General features: G+C 36.1%; 1 protein-coding gene across 29 annotated transcripts in view; it reads right to left on the bottom strand.

The window, feature by feature from the left end:
* Positions 1-19,275, bottom strand: part of PARD3 (par-3 family cell polarity regulator) — a 665,533-nt gene that overhangs the window by 284,178 nt on the left and 362,080 nt on the right. For all 29 annotated transcript variants that reach the window (XM_027073800.2, XM_027073806.2, XM_027073797.2 and 26 more), the window contains 2 exons: positions 11,624-11,715; positions 9,062-9,145 (listed from right to left, as the gene is read on the bottom strand). In XM_027073800.2, the coding sequence (XP_026929601.1) occupies positions 9,062-9,145; positions 11,624-11,715 (176 nt within the window). The remainder of the gene's footprint in view (positions 1-9,061; positions 9,146-11,623; positions 11,716-19,275) is intronic.

The following is a 19,275-nucleotide window of genomic DNA, read 5'->3' on the forward strand; positions in this document are numbered from 1 at the left end:
CAGCAGGTCTGACTCCCTCCCGGTGCCGCAGGGCCCCTCCCAAAGCGGATCTCCAAAGGAAAAGCCAGCTGAGCCTGCCCCTCCCGCCCCTGTGCACCTTGCCGATCCACCCCAGCTAATACGCCAGATCCCCAGCACCACAAGCCTGGCAGTGTGCAAGTAGCCCAGATGAGCCACACCACCCCACAGTGAATTCCGCCCGTAGGAGAGGGGAAGAGAAGGCACACACCAGTCTGACTGTGGCCCCAGTGGTGGGCTGGGAGCAGACATCAGGTCTGACTGCAGCCCCCCCACCAACGTCAGTTATTCAAAACAGCACAGGGGAAGTGCCCTGCAGTTCCACAACACTCCAGGGACTATCCAAAATGACAAAACGGAAGAATTCCCCTCAAAAGAAACTCTAGGAAATAGCGACACCTAATGAACTGATCAAAAACGATTTAAACAATATAAGAGAAAGTGAATTTAGAATAATAGTCATAAAATTAATCGCTGGGTTTGAAAACAGTATAGAGGACAACAGAGAATCTATTGTTACAGAGATCAAGGGAATAAGGAACAGCCAGGAGGAACTAAAAATGCTATTAATGAGCTGCAAAATAAAATGGAGGCGACCACAGCTCGGATTGAAGAAGGCAGAGGTGAACTAGAAGATAAAATTATGGAAAAAGAAGAAGCTGAGAAAAAGATTAAAAAATCCAGGAGTATGAGGGGAAAATTAGAGAAATAAGTGATGCGCTAAAGAGAAATAATCTACACATAATTGGTATTCCAGAGGAGGAAGAGAGAGGGAAACGTGCTCAAAGTGTACTTGAAGAAATAATAGCTGAGAACTTCCCTGATCTGGGGAAGGAAAAAGGCATTGAAATCCAAGAGGCACAGAGAACTCCCTTCAAACGTAACTTGAATCGATCTTCTGCACGACATATCATAGTGAAACTGGCAAAATACAAGGATAAAGAGAAAATTCTGAAAGCAGCTAGGGATAAACGTGCTCTAACATATAAGGGAGACTGATAAGACTCGTGAAAGATCTCTCTACTGAAACTTGTCAGGCCAGAAAGGAATGGCAGGAAATCTTCAATGTGATCAAGAGAAAAAATATGCAGCTGAGAATCCTTTATCCAGCAAATCTGTCATTTAGAATAGAAGGAGAGATAAAGGTCTTCCCAAACAAACAAAAACTGAAGGAATTCATCACCACTAAACCAGCCCTACAAGAGATCCTAAGGGGGATCCTGTGAGACAAACTACCAGAGACATCGCTACAAGCATGAAACCTACAGTTATCACAATGACTCTAAACCCATATCTTTCTATAATAACACTGAATGTAAATGGACTAAATGCGCCAACAAAAAGACATAGGGTATCAGAATGGATAAAAAAACAAGACCCATCTATTTGCTGTCTACAAGAGACTCATTTTAGACCTGAGTACACCTTCAGATTGAAAGTGAGGGGATGGAGAACTATCTGTCATGCTACTGGAAGTCAAAAGAAAGCTGGAGTAGCCATACTTATATCAGACAAATGAGACTTTAAATTAAAGGCTGTACTAAGAGATGAAGAAGGGCATTATATAATAATTACAGGCTCTATCCATCAGGAAGACCTAACAATTATAAATGTCTATGCGCCGAATACGGGAGCCCCCAAATATATAAAACAATTACTCACAAACATAGCAACCTTATTGATAAGAATGTGGTAATGCAGGGGACTTTAATACTCCACTTACAACAATGGACAGATCATCTAGACACACGGTAAATAAAAAAACAAGGGCCCTGAATGCTACACTGGATCAGATGGACTTGACAGATATATTTAGAACTCTGCATCCCAAAGCAACAGAATATACTTTCTTCTTGAGTGCACATGGAACATTCTCCAAGATAGATCACATACAGGGTCACAAAACAGCCCTTCATAAGTATACAAGAATTGAGATCCTACCATGCATACTTTCAGACCACAATGCTATGAAACTTGAAATCAACCACAGGAAAAAGTCTGGAAAACCTCCAAAAGCATGGAGGTTAAAGAACACCCTACTAAAGAATGAATGGGTCAACCAGGCAATTAGAGAAGAAATTAAAAAATATATGGAAACAAACGAAAATGAAAATGAAACAAACGAAAATGAAAATACAACAATCCAAATGCTTTGGGATGCAGCGAAGGCAGTACTAAGAGGAAAATACATTGCAATCCAGGCCTATCTCCAGAAACAAGAAAAATCCCAAATACAAAATCTAACAGCACACCTAAAGGAAATAGAAGCAGAACAGCAAAGACACCCTAAACCCAGCAGAAGAAGAGAAATAATAAAGATCAGAGCAGAAATAAACATAATAGAATCTAAAAAAACTGTAGAGCAGATCAATGAAACCAAGAGTTGGTTTTTTGAAAAAAATAAACAAAATTGATAAACCTCTAGCCAGGCTTCTCAAAAAGAAAAGGGAGAGGACCCAAATAGATAAAATCATGAATGAAAATGGAATTATTACAACCAATCCCTCAGAAATACAAGCAATTATCAGGGAATACTATGAAAAATTATATGCCAACAAACTGGGCAACCTGGAAGAAATGGACAAATTCCTAAACACCCACACACTTGCAAAACTCAATCAGAAGGAAATAGAAAGCTTGAATAGACCCATAACCAGCAAAGAAATTGAATCAGTTATGAAAAATCTCCCAACAAATAAGAGTCCAGGACCAGATGGCTTCCCTGGGTAATTCTACCAAACATTTAAAGCAGAGATAATACCTATCCTTCTCAAGCTATTCCAAAAAATAGAAAGGGAAGGATAACTTCCAGACTCATTCTATGAAGACAGTATTACTTTGATTCCTAAACCAGAGACCCAGTAAAAAAAGAGAAGCACAGGCCAATATCCCTGATGAATATGGATGCAAAAATTCTCAATAAGATACTAGCAAATCGAATTCAACAGCTTGTAAAAAGAATTATTCACCATGATCAAGTGGGATTCATTCCTAGGATGCAGGGCTGGTTCAACATTTGCAAATCAATCAACATGATACATCACATTAATAAAAGAAAAGATAAGAATCATATGATCCTGTCAATCGATGCAGAAAAAGCATTTGACAAATTTCAACATTCTTAATAAAAACACTCGAGAAAGTTGGGATAGAAGGAACATACTTAAACATCATAAAAGCCATTTATGAAAAGCCCACAGCTAACATCATTCCTCAATGGGAAAAAACTGAGAGCTTTTTCCCTGAGATCAGGAACACGACAGGGATGTCCACTCTACCGCTGTTGTTTAACATAGTGTTGGAAGTTCTAGCGTCAGCAATCAGACAACAAAAGGAAATCAAAGGCATCAAAATTGGCAAAGATGAAGTTAAGCTTTCACTTTTTGCAGATGACATGATATTATACATGGAAAATCTGACAGATTCCACCCAAAGTCTGCTAGAACTGATACATAAATTCAGCAAAGTTGCAGGATACAAAGTCAATGTACAGAAATCAGTTGCATTCTTATACACTAATAATGAAGCAACAGAAAGACAAATAAAGAAACTGATCCCATTCACAACTGCACCAGAATCATCAAATACCTAGGAATAAATGTAACCAAAGATGTAAAAGATCTGTATGCTGAAAACTATAGAAAGCTTATGAAGGAAATTGAAGAAGACATAAAGAAATGGAAAAACATTATGTGCTCATGGGTTGGAAAAATAAATATTGTCGAAATGTCAATACTACCCAAAGGTATCTACACATTCAATGAAATCCCAATCAAAACTGCACCAGCATTCTTCTCGAAGCTAGAACAAGCAATCCTAACATTCGTACGGAACCACAAAAAAGCCCGAATAGCCAAAGTAATTTTGAAGAAGACCAAAGCAGGAGGCATCACAATCCCAGACTTTAGCCTCTACTACAAAGCTGTAATCATCAAGACAGCATGGTATTGGCACAAAACAGACACAGACCAGTGGAATAGAATAGAAACCCCAGAACTAGACCCACAAACGTATGGCCAACTCATCTTTGACAAAGCAGGAAAGAACATCCAATGGAAAAAAGACAGTCTCTTTAACAAATGGTGCTGGGAGAACTGGACAGCAACATGCAGAAGGTTGAAACTAGACCACCTTCTCACACCATTCACAAAAATAAACTCAAAATGGATAAAGGACCTGAATGTGAGACAGGAAACCATCAAAACCCTAGAGGAGAAAGCAGGAAAAGACCTCTCTGACCTCAGCCACAGCAATTTCTTACTTGACACATCCCCAAAGGCAATGGAATTAAAAGCAAAAATGAACTATTGGTACCTCATGAAGACAAAAACCTTTTGCACAGCAAAGGACACAGTCAACAAAACGAAAAGGCAACCAACGGAATGGGAAAAGATATTTGCAAATGACATATCAGACAAAGGGCTAGTATCCAAAACCTATAAAGAGCTTACCAAACTCCACACCTGAAAAACAAATAATCCAGTGAAGAAACGGGCAGAAAACATGAATAGACCCTTCTCTAAAGAAGACATCTGGATGGCCAACAGGCACATGAAAAGATGCTCAACGTCACTCCTCATCAGGGAAATACAAATCAACACCACACTCAGATATCACCACACGCCAGTCAGAGTGGCCAAAATGAACAAATCAGTAGACTATACATGCTGGAGAGTATGTGGAGAAACGGGAACCCTCTTGCACTGTTCGTGGGAATGCAAACTGGTGCAGCCGCTCAGGAAAACAGTGTGGAGGTTCCTCAGAAAATTAAAAATAGACCTACCCTATGACCCAGCAGTAGCACTGCGAGGAATTTACCCAAGGGATACAGGAGTACTGATGCATAGGGGCACTTGTACCCCAATGTTTATAGCAGCACTCTCAACAATAGCCACATTACGGAAAGAGCCTAAATGTCCATCAACTGATGAATGGATAAAGAAATTGTGGCTTATATACACAATGGAGTACTACATGGCAATGAGAAAGAATGAAATATGGCCCTTTGTAGCAACGTGGATGGAACTGGAGAGTGTGATGCTAAGTGAAATAAGCCATGCAGAGAAAGACAGATAACATATGTTTTCACTCCTATGTGGATCCTGAGAAACTTAACAGAAATCCATGGGGGAGGAGAAGGAAAAAAAAAAAAAAAAAGAGGTTAGAGTGGGAAAGAGCCAAAGCATAAGAGACTGAGAACAAACTGAGGGTTGATGGGGGGTGAGAGGGAGGGGAGGGTGGGTGATGGGTATTGAAGAGGGCATCTTTTGGGATGAGCACTGGGTGTTGTATGGAAACAAATTTGACAATAAATTTCATATATTAAAAAAAAAAAGAAAAGAAAACAAACTGAGGGTTGTTGGGGGGGTGGGCTAAATGGGCGAGGGCATTAAGGAGGGCATTTTTTGGGATGAGCACTGGCTGTTATATCTAAGTGATGAATCACTAAGTTCTATTCCTGCAATCATTATTACACTATATGTTAACTAACTTGGATGTAAATTTAAAAAAATAAAAATTAAGATAAAAGAATGCAAAAAAAAATTTAAAAAAAACATTAAAAAAAATTTTTTTTAAATCCTATTAAGCATCTTATCCAACCACAACAGTATGAAAGCAGAAATCACCTTCAAGAAACAACTGGAAAAAAACAAAACACATAGAGACCACACAACAGGCTACTAAACAACCAATGGATTAACAATAACAAAAGAAGCAGCCAAAACCAAAATATCTGGAAACAAATAAAAATGAAAACACAACACTCTAGTCCATATTACCCAAAGCAACCTACAGATTCACTGCAATCCCTATCAAAATTTCAATGGCATTTTTCACAGAATTAAAATGAACAATCCTAAAATTCTTTTGGAAGCACACAAGAACCCAAATAGCCAAAGCAATATTAAGAAAGAAGAACAAAGCTAGAGGCATGATGCTCCCTGATTTCCAACTATACTACAAAGCTATTGTGATCAGAACATTATGGTACTGGCACAAAACAGACACACAGATCAAGAAAACAAAACAGAGAGGTCAAAAATACATACATATTTACATGATCAATTAATTTATGAGAAAGGAGGCAAGAATATACAACAGGGAAAGGACAGTGTCTTTAACAAATGGCATGGGAAAACTAGATAGCTACATGTAAATGAATGAAACTGGACTGCATCTTAAGGCATATGCAAAATAACTTAAAATGGATTAAAGATTTGAACATAAGACCTAACGCCATAAAAATCCAAGGAGAAAACATAGGTGATAACCACCTCGCCATTGGTCTTAGTGATATTTTTTGGATTTGACTCCAAGGCAAGAACAACAAAAGCAAGAATTAACAAATGAGAGTATAGCAAATGAACAAGTTTTTGCAAGTGAAGGAAATTGTCAACAAAATGAAAACGTACTGTGCTAAATAGGAGAGAATACTTGAAATTCATATTTTACAAAAACAGCTAATATCCAATATATATATAGAACTCACCCAACTCCAAGGCAAAAAAATTAAAAATGGGCAGAAGATCTGAGTAGACATTTTTTCTATAGCCAAAAGGCACATGAAAACATCCTCAACATCACTAATTATCAGGGAAATGCAAATTAAAACCACAATAAGATCATTTCACACCTTCCAGACTGACTAACCCCACCCCACACACATACACACACAAACACAAACACACAAAATACCAAGTATTGGTGAGGATGTGGAGAAAAGGAAACCTTCATTCACTGTTGGTAGGAATTAGTGCTACCACTATGGAAAACAGTACAGAGGTTTCTCAAGAAATTAAAAAAAGAACGACTGTACAATTCAGCAATTCCACTTCTGTGTATTTATCCAAAGAAAACAAAAAAACTAACTGGAAAAGATATATGTACCCCTATGTTCATTGCAGCTTAATTTACAATAGCCAAGATATGGAAGCAACTTAAGTGTCCATCTATAGCTGAAGGGATAAATATGTGGTATGGGTATACAATGGAATACTACTCAGCCATTAAATAGAAGAAAAACTTGCCATTTGTGACAACATGGATGGAGCTTCCAGGTACTATGCTAAGTGAAATGAGTCAGACAAATTCCCTATGATTTCACTTACATGTAGAATCTAAAACACAAAACAGATGAACAAACAAAACAAAGCAAAACCCGACTCACACATAAAGACCGATGGTTGCAAGAAGAGAGTGAGTTTTGGGGGTGGATAAAATGGGTGAAGGGCATCTAGAAGAACAGACTTCCAATTATAAAATAAATAAGTCATGGGAATTTAAGTCATGGGGAATACAGACGATATTATTTATTAACTTTGGTGACATGGTAACTAGACTTATCATGGTGATCATTTCAGAATGTATATAAATGTCAAATCACTACATTGAACTCCTGAAACTAACATCAATAATACTTCAATAACAACAAAAAATGAAATACTGCTTCAAAGCTGGTATATACACAAGTAAGTCCCATTTGTGAAAAGTTACATCCCACAGGAAGGTAAAGGTACACTAATATCAGGAAGCTATAATCCACACAGTTTACCTTATCTTTTTTCTTTCTACTCGTAAAATAAGTGAAAAAAGATTTAACTTTTGAGATCATTTAAAATTGTATTCTTTAAAGGAAATAAAGGCAAAGTCCATTTTGAAAAAGAACTGTGTTTAAACGCAAGTGCCTTAAAGAAATTTCAATGCTTCTCTAGAGTTTAAAAATAAACAAAGAGAAGGAGGAAAAAAGAGAAAGCAGTCAGAACTCTGTGAATATAACACCACCTCAAAATTCAAGGTGAAGTTCACAGCTTGTTATATAACACTAACTGTCAAGCCTCTTACTCCAGCAGAGTTCTTGGTAAATCAGTTTCAGCTTCCAGACATTCCATAAAGCCTGTGCTCTACCAACAAGATGAAATCTGGAGTCACCACAATTAGGACAGTGGTACAATACTCAATCAACAAACTTAAGTAAATAATTGAATCACACACTTATCACTGACATTCCATCTGTTTTTTACACCATGCTACATGCTTGCAATTCCCTGGCAACAGTGAACTACAGATGTGAACTACATCTCAAGTCACTGGTCTAAGGCCATCTGCCAGCTTTCCCCTTTCTTGTCCCAGTGTAAAGGAAGTTAAAAAATAAATAAATATAATCATAACAATAAAAGAAAGAATGAGAAGCCAAGTAGTTCATAAATAGATTTCACCAGGTAATTACTGGATGGGATTTAGGAGAGTGTGTAAGTAAACTTCAAGCACTTAACAGTTAACAGCTCCAGGGCAAGGATGCAATGCCCGTCACTTGTTGTTAACAGAGGACCATCACCCTTAGTTGCAGTATCAATTCACAATTTAATAAACATATTAAAAGAAAAATTTAATAAACCCAAGGATAGTTTTTTTCACAGAAAAAAAGGCAGAAGAAAAGAAACTCATACAACATTTGAAGTTTTTAAAGATACGCATTCTATAAATTAATGAAGTCATTAGCCGTACAAAATTTGACATTTGAGTGTGTAGAGATTGAAAAAAGAAGGAGCCACAAGTCGCATGGTAGGAAATAAATCTATAGCTTATTTAACTTTCACAAATTTCAAACATAATCATAAAAATCTTTCAAGATTAAAGAACTAAATAAACATAAATATGAATTTAACATGAATCATTCCCTAAGTTACCCAGATAATTTTTATTGGATAAATTTTTCCAGAAAACTGCTTTAAGCTCTCCCTTAATTTTGGAAATTCAGCTGGAGTTCTGACTCTAAAGTGTGTCACCAATGTACAGCAAAGTACAATGTTTGCAGGGATGTGTGATGACCAATAAAATAATTAGAATAATTTAAATGCTTGATTTCTTCATCAGCCTGAGTGCTTTCCATGATTATGATGTATACGTATGAAGTAGCGAGTGCCCCCAAATGAAAATGTTCCTATTAAGCATATGCTAAATCAACACCACTCTATATCTGAGCATAAATGAAGATAAAACACTCAACATTATGATTCAATTAAAAACCTCCAAGATACGTTACCTGCCGCCTCGAGCACTGAAAGGCACTACATGGATTCCCAGAGGCCCTCCATCGTTGGGGACTTGTACGAGCTTTACCATATCACTGTGAGACAATGATGAATGAGGGAGCATGAACATGTACTGTAAACAAACCAAAACCAAACCAAAACAAAACAAAAAAACTGCTACAACACAGACACACAACAACAAAAGAGAACAAAACGAAAATCCCACCAAGCACACACACATACATGTACACATTCTGGAATAGAAGCATGGTGATGAAAGCGACATTAAACACTACATACCTGAACACTAGCCTGATGGCATGCAGAGAGAGCAATCAGCAGAAATAACTACATTAAAATGACACAGAACCATTTCTCTCGGACCACACACTCTTCTATGTGTAATACAAGTACACATTTTGTAAGTCAGAACTCTAGATTTCCATGAAAAATTTTCCATCGCAGTATTTATTTCAAGGACAATATAGATTAAATGAGTAAAAGTGTTTTGGCTGCAGAGCACATTAAAATTTACAAAGTGCTCCTGCATATGTCACATTATTGCTCCTTCCAATAACTCAATGAGGTAAAAGCTTTTGCTTCTGTAGGTGACAGTCCACATGTGATCCAGCCATCTTTACATCCCACTGTTCCACCATAATTCAGTCACCATTTCCTACTTCTCTAAGTGTAACTGCAACGCAGGGTATGAAACTCCTTTCTCAAAGCCAACAGGTACCTGCTAAAAATCAAATAATTTGGGGGCGCCTGGGTGGCTCAGTCAGTTGGGCGACCAACTTCAGCTCAGGTCATGATCTCACGGTTTGTGAGTTTGAGCCCCGCATCAGGCTGTGTGCTGACAGCTCAGAGCCTGGAGCCTGCTTCGGATTCTGTGTCCCCTTCTCTCTCTGCCCTTCCCCAACTTGTGCTCTGTCTCTCTATGTCTCTCAAAAAATAAATAAATGTAAAAAAAATTTTTTTCTAATAAAAATCAAATAATTTTCATGTGTTTGTAATTGAGCTTTAAAGTCATGAAGAGATATAGAAGTAACATGAAGTTACTTCTATTACATAACTAAAGTACTTTACTATTAATATAATAAGCCAGAGTTTAATGAAACTGGTTTAACTTAAAGAATGTAAATTTTCTAAACCTTTTATGAGATTTCACTTCCTTTATAGATTTTTCCGTGTGTGTGTGTGTGTGTGTGTGTGTGCACGTGTATGTGTAGTGCACAGAAATCTAAGTAGGTCTTATCTGACAATTTCTGAAACTAGTATTTCAGTTAAATATCTAGTTGAAGCAATGTGGACAACTATAAAGGAAAGGCTAATTCTTCAATTATATTACATAAATAAACAATAAAGTTATGCTACATAGTATTAATGTCCTGACTATATAATATAAAGACTAAAGAAAATTCAAGATAGTGATATCAAACAAATCAAAACAAAATTGAGAATACACGCATATATTTAATCACATACACTAATTAGGAAAAAATTAGAATCCTGCCATACTGCCAAAATATTTACTAATGTAATACTATTCAAGTGAATTTTTAATTTTTTTATATTTTCATAGAATTTCACATCTTAGATACTTAATATCATTTGAACATCTATTTAATGATTAGCTTGTCAATTGAGAATATAACTTATAAATTTATCTTATTCCACATTCTTTCTTAAAAGAACTAGGACATGGCAAGTCTTCTCAAATGTAACGGAGACTGCTGGTTGCTATCTGTCTAAACATAACCTGGTTCTCGAAACTATTACTCTCACTGACAGCAGTTTTTTGAGAGCCTTCCCTTGAAACACCAAGAGAAGACAGAGTTAAGAGTTTAAATGTTGATAACTAGGCCCTTTCAACTTTTACCCAAAGTCAAAAAAAAATTTCAGAATGACTGCCCTCCCTGGTCTAAACTACCAAGGGAAGAAGTCCTAAGAACACCTTCCATTTAAACATGCCAATATTTAAGACAATTGTAAAGCTGAAATAATATAGTAAAGTTTTTCTTCTTCCTTTTATACCTAAAACCATGTTCAAGGTCCCTAACCTATGATTCGAATTTTTCAACAAACAGAGATTTCAACAAATCTCTCAAGAGACATTCGATTTTTCCAAATCAAAAAAATATATACTAACATGACTAATGCTTACATGATCCAACTGGGTTTTCAAGTAAAGTAGATCTACACATCTGTTTTTAATTTAGCAAAGTTGAGGAACGAACAAATGACCAAAACAATGACATACAAAGCAATTTGAAAACAGTTACAGTGCTGTTAAGATGACATTGTCAATCAAATACTATTTTATATTATAATTTAATAGTATTTGCCAAGGCATGAAACTCAGGACAGAACATGTGAATTTCCATGCTATACTTCTTACATTAGATAATTAACTCAATAGATGAAAGATGCTCTTTGGAAAACAAACCAATGCAACGCATGGTTTTAACTAAGCACAAACATTCCGCATGCCATATGCTTTTGGAATACTTGCTGCTATCAGTGATGCTACATGTATATTACAAATTCAGTTAAAAATATCAGTAACTTACTCCAGAGAAAAGCTGGGTATATTCTCCAAACCGGTATCAGCATGTCCAACAGGTTCAACACGACTGTTGTCTTCTTCTGTCCCATCCTCATCCTAGAGACACACAGCACAAATAGAAGCACACTCTGTGTTACATTTACTTCCATAATGTGAAAGGAAATTGGATAAAACTGGATTTTGATAGGCATTATGATCATGTTAACTGGGTCCTTCCTCCAGAGAGGATGACCTTTAATGATAAGATGGGTAGATGTATATGAAAAGCTGTATTTTAAAGTAAGTTTCCTGAGTTAGCATACCCCAGGAAGTGGGCAAGACACAACTATAATAAGAAAAGAACTTCTACTTATGTGAACTTTCTTAACATTTTTATTTCACTTTTTGGTGTATGTTTTTGGAAGTAATTATACATTACTACAATGTTATATTAATAAATAAATGTATAGGATATAGGTAATACGTTTAACATTTTTACTAATCCAAACAGTTGAGACCATTAAAAACCTTAACAACTACCAAACGCTTCAAAGGTCCCCAGTTCTTACTAAACCAGATTTGTCAAAATGAGCATGCAGTATGTACAACCCTAGACTCAAATCCTTCATCCTCTGAAATTTCACATAAACTTACCCTAGGCCAAATGTCTGATTATGTACTTCTGTTATGAAGTACTAAGCCTAGAAAAAGGTACAAACAGCAAAATAATCAACCACCATTTTTGTTCTCCCTTTTAAAATGAAATATTATGTAAAAGTTATGGTCCCACATGTTGTAGAAATTGGGTAAGTATGCAATACTACAAAACACGAACGTGGAATAAATGTGATGGCTCATAAAAATAAATGAACTGCCACTCATGGATATGCTTACTTTATAACCTTGGCCATTGTCTTTCAATTAAAGAGTTCACTAACAGTAGAGTTGGCTTTTCAGGATCATTTGAATAATGGTAAACATGCGTGACTGATATCAGTGGTCTTATTAATCAAATTAGTAAGACTTGGAATCTCTAACCATAGTCACTAAGAGGCTTACCTTAAATATTTTGCTAATAAAAACAAAATCATCCCTAGAAATCTCTGGGGTATTAAGTTTCAAACACAAAATAATAAAATGTATTTAATCCGTTTCTTGGAAGTTTATACATATAACTTATATATACATGTAATTTGTTAGTCTATCCTTTCTTCTACATATAAATTTGATAACAGTGATTTTCTATGTGAATTTATTAAACCACCTATATAGGAGTTCACCATTAAAGATAAATTTTATATTTTCAACCGTGTACTTGAGAGACTCATAGAAATTTAAATGCCATCAACAAAGACACCAATCGACAAAATGATAAGCCAAGGCCCTAGGTTCCACACACTGTTAAACAATATGTTAAATTCTTCAAGCACTATTAAGGCAACGCAGAGCAGTTGGTAATACCCAATTGACATTTCCTCTGAGAATCTGCCAAAATAAGAAGCTGGATGCACCGAATTTTTCTGTAAGTTGTGGATAGGTTCCATGTGTCCTCAGTGGTGGTGCACTGCATGAAACCAAAGTAGTTGAAGATTGATGATCCTATGTTTTAAGAGGCTCTAATACACACTTCTTAGTCATCTCTTACGTACAAGCACACAATACATTACAAAGGTTAACCAGCATCTTGAACCTGCCTACAAACCACACTTCACATGTAAACAAGAACTCCTACAAGTATGCTTTTCCATTGGCAATGAGGATAGGGAGGAGAATAAAGTGTTTATAAATTAGATGGAAAACATAAAAATAATCTTTCAAGTTAAAAACATTTTGTTTCAGGATCCATTAATAATTTACACACTATGAAATGCCACCATAATGTATAACCAGTGAAACACCTAGGTTGTACTATGAAACAGCCACATAAATGAAATGCCCCGAACTACAGTGATAAAACAGTAGCTGATAATTTACACATTCATTGTTCCCATAGTGGCCATTATCGGGCCCCCACGAGCATGTAGAATATTATTTCATGCAGCTGCATATGGTGTTCAGTTTAGATCACAACATTCACTGCCCTGAGGCTGAGCTGCTATTGCTGTGGGAACCACAACTTAAAATTTCCCAGCTTCAGGATGTGTAAATATCAGTTCCTGTATTGCTTTATTTTGTTGTTTTGTACTTCTAAAAAGCTGTGATTGAACATACTTGCTTTTAGCATGAGTTATTTACTGAATTCCATTACACATAGAAAATGAAACTATTATTTATCCCAAATCAATATTAAAGGCCTAAAATAATAATTCAAACTACACAATGTTAAAAAATTTCCAGGTGAGAAAATATATTTCTTATCCTTTCCCTTCTCTCCATTTTATAGTAGAATGTAGCGGTTAAGAGCCAGGTTTCAAGAATCAAACAGATTTGGGTGTGAGTACTCATTTGCCAATTTTATATCCTTAGGCAATTCACATACCCCTTTTGTATTTCTATGTCTTCTTCTGTAAAACAGAAACAATAAAAACATCTTCTTCTTAGGACTATTGAGAGGGATAAGAGAATCCATAAAATAGCCATAACATGGTGCCTAACACATAGTAATTGCCCAATAAATGTTAGCTGTTATTGAAAAGAGAAATAAATAATAAATGACATAAAACATACCTCAAATAAATGATTCAAGGCAGTGTTACACAACTATAATTTAAGAGTATATATTCATCTATTCATACCTTATACCTTGCAATACAAGTTAATATTAAACATACTACCTACTCAAATAGAAAATGTATCATCCACATTTCAGAAACGTTCATAAAACCTGACATTTGTTGTGCTTTGCTATATACAAAGTACCTTCATTATAAAAGGTCTTTGAAATGAGAAAACATGGAAAATATAAACAACTAAATGCAGTACACAATCAAATAAATGTCATGAGGAGGAAAGCATTATGGGTTAGGTTGAGGAAATTTGCAGAGAAAAAAAACTAGATGTCAGGAACTGTGAAGAGTCTATGGTTTTGTCCTACATGAAAGATCCTAACTTAGCCTGCATAGCTTCATGGATGCTAGCAGAAAAAATGAGACCCCTGGGTCAGAGACAGAGGGCAGTTCATTACAGCAGTAGTCAGAGTATCATCCTTCTATGCACTGGTTTCTCCAGTTGAAATTCTCACAAAGTGATGAGAAGAGAACCGGGGAACACTGGCACACACAGAAGGAACCTGAGCTTAGGGGACCCAAATACCTTACACAGGCAGTAATCATGTCTGCCCATTGCTCTGGAAGAGGACACTATACCTATCTACCAAGGCCGTCTGCGGTATAGACATCCTTAAAGGGAAAATCCCGGACAAAGGCCTCTCTCTGCTCTCAAGATATTCAAAAATGGAGGAGAACAATGGACAACACAATTTAAGCATTGCCAAATGGTAGCATTTGTATGATTGCTAGCAAACCAAAAGTAGAAATATCATTAACAGATGCTCTATGATAATAATGCCTTCTTTTACAAATTTTTCTCATGTTTATTTATTTTTAAAGAGAGAGTGAGTGAGCGAGGAGGAGTGGAGAGAGAGAGAGAGAGAGAGAGAGAGACACACAAGCAGGCTCTGTACTGGGGCTCGATATCAGGAACCATAAGATCATGACCTGAGCTGAGATCAAGTGTCAGATGTTTAAACCAACTGACCCACCGAGACACCCCAACAATGCCTTTATAAAGTAACGTGAAATTCTACTCTATAATAAAGTCATACCTTTCACACTAAAAGAAAAAAATTTTTCAGTGAATTCTGTGTTCAACCAAACAACTACAGAAAAATCAAGAATGAAATTTGAAACAAATGCAAAGTCTTTACTTCCGACGGACCCTTTCATAGGAAGCTATTTTTGGATGTGCACCAGAAAAATCCAAGAAATTCAATAAAGCAGTGGACAGAACTCAAGGAAAGCCCCAGCATAAGGTGAAAAGACAGCCCAGAGAAGCAGAAGCCAATTGTGATTAGAGCAAAAGGATAGAGAAGTCTGGAAAGTCAATCTGCATGAAAAAAAAAAATAAATTAATAATTGGTCTGATGTTTTTGAACATTTGGAGAATATTTTGACAGACCTGATGGAGAATGTGGGGGGAATTTTTCAGAAATATACAGATAAAATAAATTTTGAAAAGGTCAAAGCAGTGGACTCCAGGAACAACAAAGGAAAATGTGTAGGAAAGAATATTTCATCAGAGTACCTACTTACTTATGCAGTGAGCCACAAGTTACTATATAACGTGAGACTCACTATTACTTTAACTTAGATGATAGGGAGAAAATGGGGACATGGAAAGTAAAAGTGGCATAAAAGGAAAAACCATCTTCCGCAGTGACAAGTCAACAGATGTTAATAACTGGTAACCAGGAAAAAGCAACATAAATATTTTATTTAGAAATATGGGAGTAAATACCTGAAAAAAATATCTGCATGAAATAGTCCCTCTGAGGAGACAGACTGGGAAAATCAGGAGGAGCAGAATAGAGAGTACTCCTTTTTTCATTAGAAACCTTCCAGTATTGTTTATATATTTTTATTCTGACTACATGTTTGAAATGCCCAAAGGACCTAAGCCAGGAAACCCAACGTTCCAGCAAGGCAGCATTCCGCTTTCATCTTTGGGAGCAGCAGACCACACGGCTATCCAGGGGCTATTCTTGTGGGTCCCCGGTCCACAGCTCAGGTGCAGGAAAGGACACACATCAGAGGATGGCAAGCATCACCCTGGCTTAAAAGCCTCACGCCTCACAAAAGCTGGTACCTCAAAACAACACCATGCGCAGAGCGGCTTGTCACATATTTATAGTTTTTTGAGTCCATGTGCAATTTACTAATCAGAGGTCACTTTTACCATAAAAAGATAGTTGATGGAAGCCTTTATCAGGTTTTCAGAAAAAAATAGCCCCCAAACCCCTAAAGTTTAAATTCTCATGCAGAAGAAGGGAAAGATTTTGTTAACCTTTTACCTACATATTGTATTGACTAAGCAATTTTTTTAAAAGATGGAGGAGCTCTAGTCAAAGGAGAGAAAAGAATAAGAGAAAATGAATACTTGATAAGCTTGGCTGAGGAGAAAGAGTTTTAGCCCAGGTTTGAAATGTGTATTAGGCAAGTGAGGAATAAAGACATATGAATTTATTTGTTCCCTGCTTCTAGGAAAAATTAATTATCTTACTCTCTTCCATACTATGAATGATATAAAGGCCAAGCCTCACTTGAAAAAGCCTCAATACAACCAATGGACGACACATTCTGAAATCACAAGCACTCCCATGAACTATGTGTTTAAGAATACTAAATTTGGCTAAACTAATGATCTTTTTAATTTCAAATATTATCTAGTTGTATTTCTTCCTTCTTGAGTATTAAATATCTTCTCCATAGTCACAGATTTAATATATGTGTGTGTGTGTGTGTGTGTGTTTTCTCCAAAAACTCAAGTAGATATCATTGCGAAGAAGTAAAGGATTTGTAATTGGAACACTTAAAAATTGAATGGTGCTTCCATTGACCACCACATAAAGTAAGAGCAGAAATTTTGTAACTGGTTTGCTTATAAAGCAAGGAAATGAAAAGTACACTTTCTTCTTTACAGTAACATGATAAAACTTTATCTAGAAACCAATCACCTATGTCTATATTTAAAGTCTAAGTTCCAAGGAATTAAAGATTTTGAATACATATGCCTACAATTTTAAAAAATAAGGTATCACTTTTAAAACATCTTATTAAAAGAACTGAAGTTATTTTGCCTCCTTAAATTTCCTGCACCCCTATCTTTGATCTTTATATTTATGAAGCACAAAAGGAAATGAAAGTTCTGATGTTATCTTGTTAAACAAATTTACAATATTTTTCAAGTGTTTTTATTATTCTTAACAGTAAAATAATTTAATGGGCTCAATTATATTGCTACAAAAATGCTCAACTAAACAGTCTTTTTCACACTTCTTCGAGTGTCTCTAAGACTTTCCAAACTTAATGAGAGTCATGTTAACTACTAATGAGCTACAGCACCCAAAAAATATTTACTTGGATGTTCACAGCATGAATTAAATCACTTTTTTGGGGGATCACATTTGGCAAAATATAATTCCAAGGAGAATCTCTTTCCATGTCCCCTAAGTATCGCAAATACAATTCCAGAAGGCTTTTGTGTTAATGTTGCCACACTTGATTAATTGGTCAAATCACCAGGGAAAAGTAATTTCCCATCACATGTGGAAAACAATTGAAAACATCTGGGGGAGGGGACCTTCTCAACTGAAAATGATAAAGCTATGGCAACCTCCTAAACAAATAAAATCAGGAAATGGGTAATATAATTTTACTTCATGATCATTATATTCCACTTGAGTAAAAACATTTATGAAAAAAGCTAATTCAAATCCTTTAAGAATAGACAATGCTAGATAATAAGACCTTTTAAAATAAAAATATTTTTCTTGTACTTAGAGGGACATTAATAACCGTTCTACTTTTAAATGTAATACAGTTCATTATAACATAAACTGTACTCCACAGAACCCAGAGCTCAACACCAAATAACCGTGGGCTATATTAGGAATTACTCAGTACCTGTGATGTTAAGTATTAAATGTGAGCTTCATCCCCTCAACAGGATTCCAAACATTCTCATCTCAAGTTAATACTGATCAAATGGAATGGCAAACATAGTATTTAACACAGCCCATGAAATTTTCATTTACCACAGAAATGAAACATTTCCTGTCTTGGAACATACACAACATGACTCCACACAACCCAAGGCAAGAGAAGAGTCTGTAAAAGAAGAACAGATGGTGCTGATTTATGAAAGCTATCTCACCACAGACAACAACAAAAAGTATGTATCTCTGCACCTGTTACATGCAAAGTGGAATCTCAAAATGAAGTTCCAAAATGGAAGTCTGCTTCTTGTAGATTGTTAGAATTTCTAGGCATAGAGGAATCGTATTGAAAGACATCTGGTCCAATATCCAATCACATACTGGAATCTCTTCCTTCACTTTATTCTTCCTTTTTTCCTGTGCCCCCATGATAAGGAAGCCCTTATATATTACTCCTAAGCATCACTGAATTCAATAACTAATCCCACCTAGCATCACCTGACTCACTCCTATCCATGTTTATCCCAAACAGATGACCACTCAAGTATATGTCACCACTTCAGCAATACGGAAGCCACCGCACTATTTATAGTTACCCCACCACACACTAATGGCCAAGCAGCCCATTACGTGATAAGATTTTAATCAGCCTAATCAATCTGATTTCAAATGGAGCCTGCTTACCAGAATAACACAATTTGTTTTCTTTTGAACATTCCTGAAAAAATACTCTAATTTATGAATTGTTGAAACATAAGGACTTTGTAATCTGACCATTTTGCCTTTCTAACAATAACATTCTAGTCCTTATTGAGGTGACTTTTTTAAATGTTTTATTTTGGAGGTGCCTGGGTGGCTCAGTTGGTTAAGCATCCAACTCTTGGTTTCAGCTCAGCCCATGATCTCACAGTTCATGAGTTCAAGCCCTGCATCAGGCTCTGCACTGCCAGAGCTTGGGATTCTCTCCCTCACTCCCTCTCTCTCTGCCCACTCCTCTCAAAATACATAAATAAACTTTAAAAAAA

This window comes from Acinonyx jubatus, chromosome B4, assembly GCF_027475565.1.
Source record: "Acinonyx jubatus isolate Ajub_Pintada_27869175 chromosome B4, VMU_Ajub_asm_v1.0, whole genome shotgun sequence".
Lineage (NCBI taxonomy): Eukaryota > Metazoa > Chordata > Mammalia > Carnivora > Felidae > Acinonyx > Acinonyx jubatus.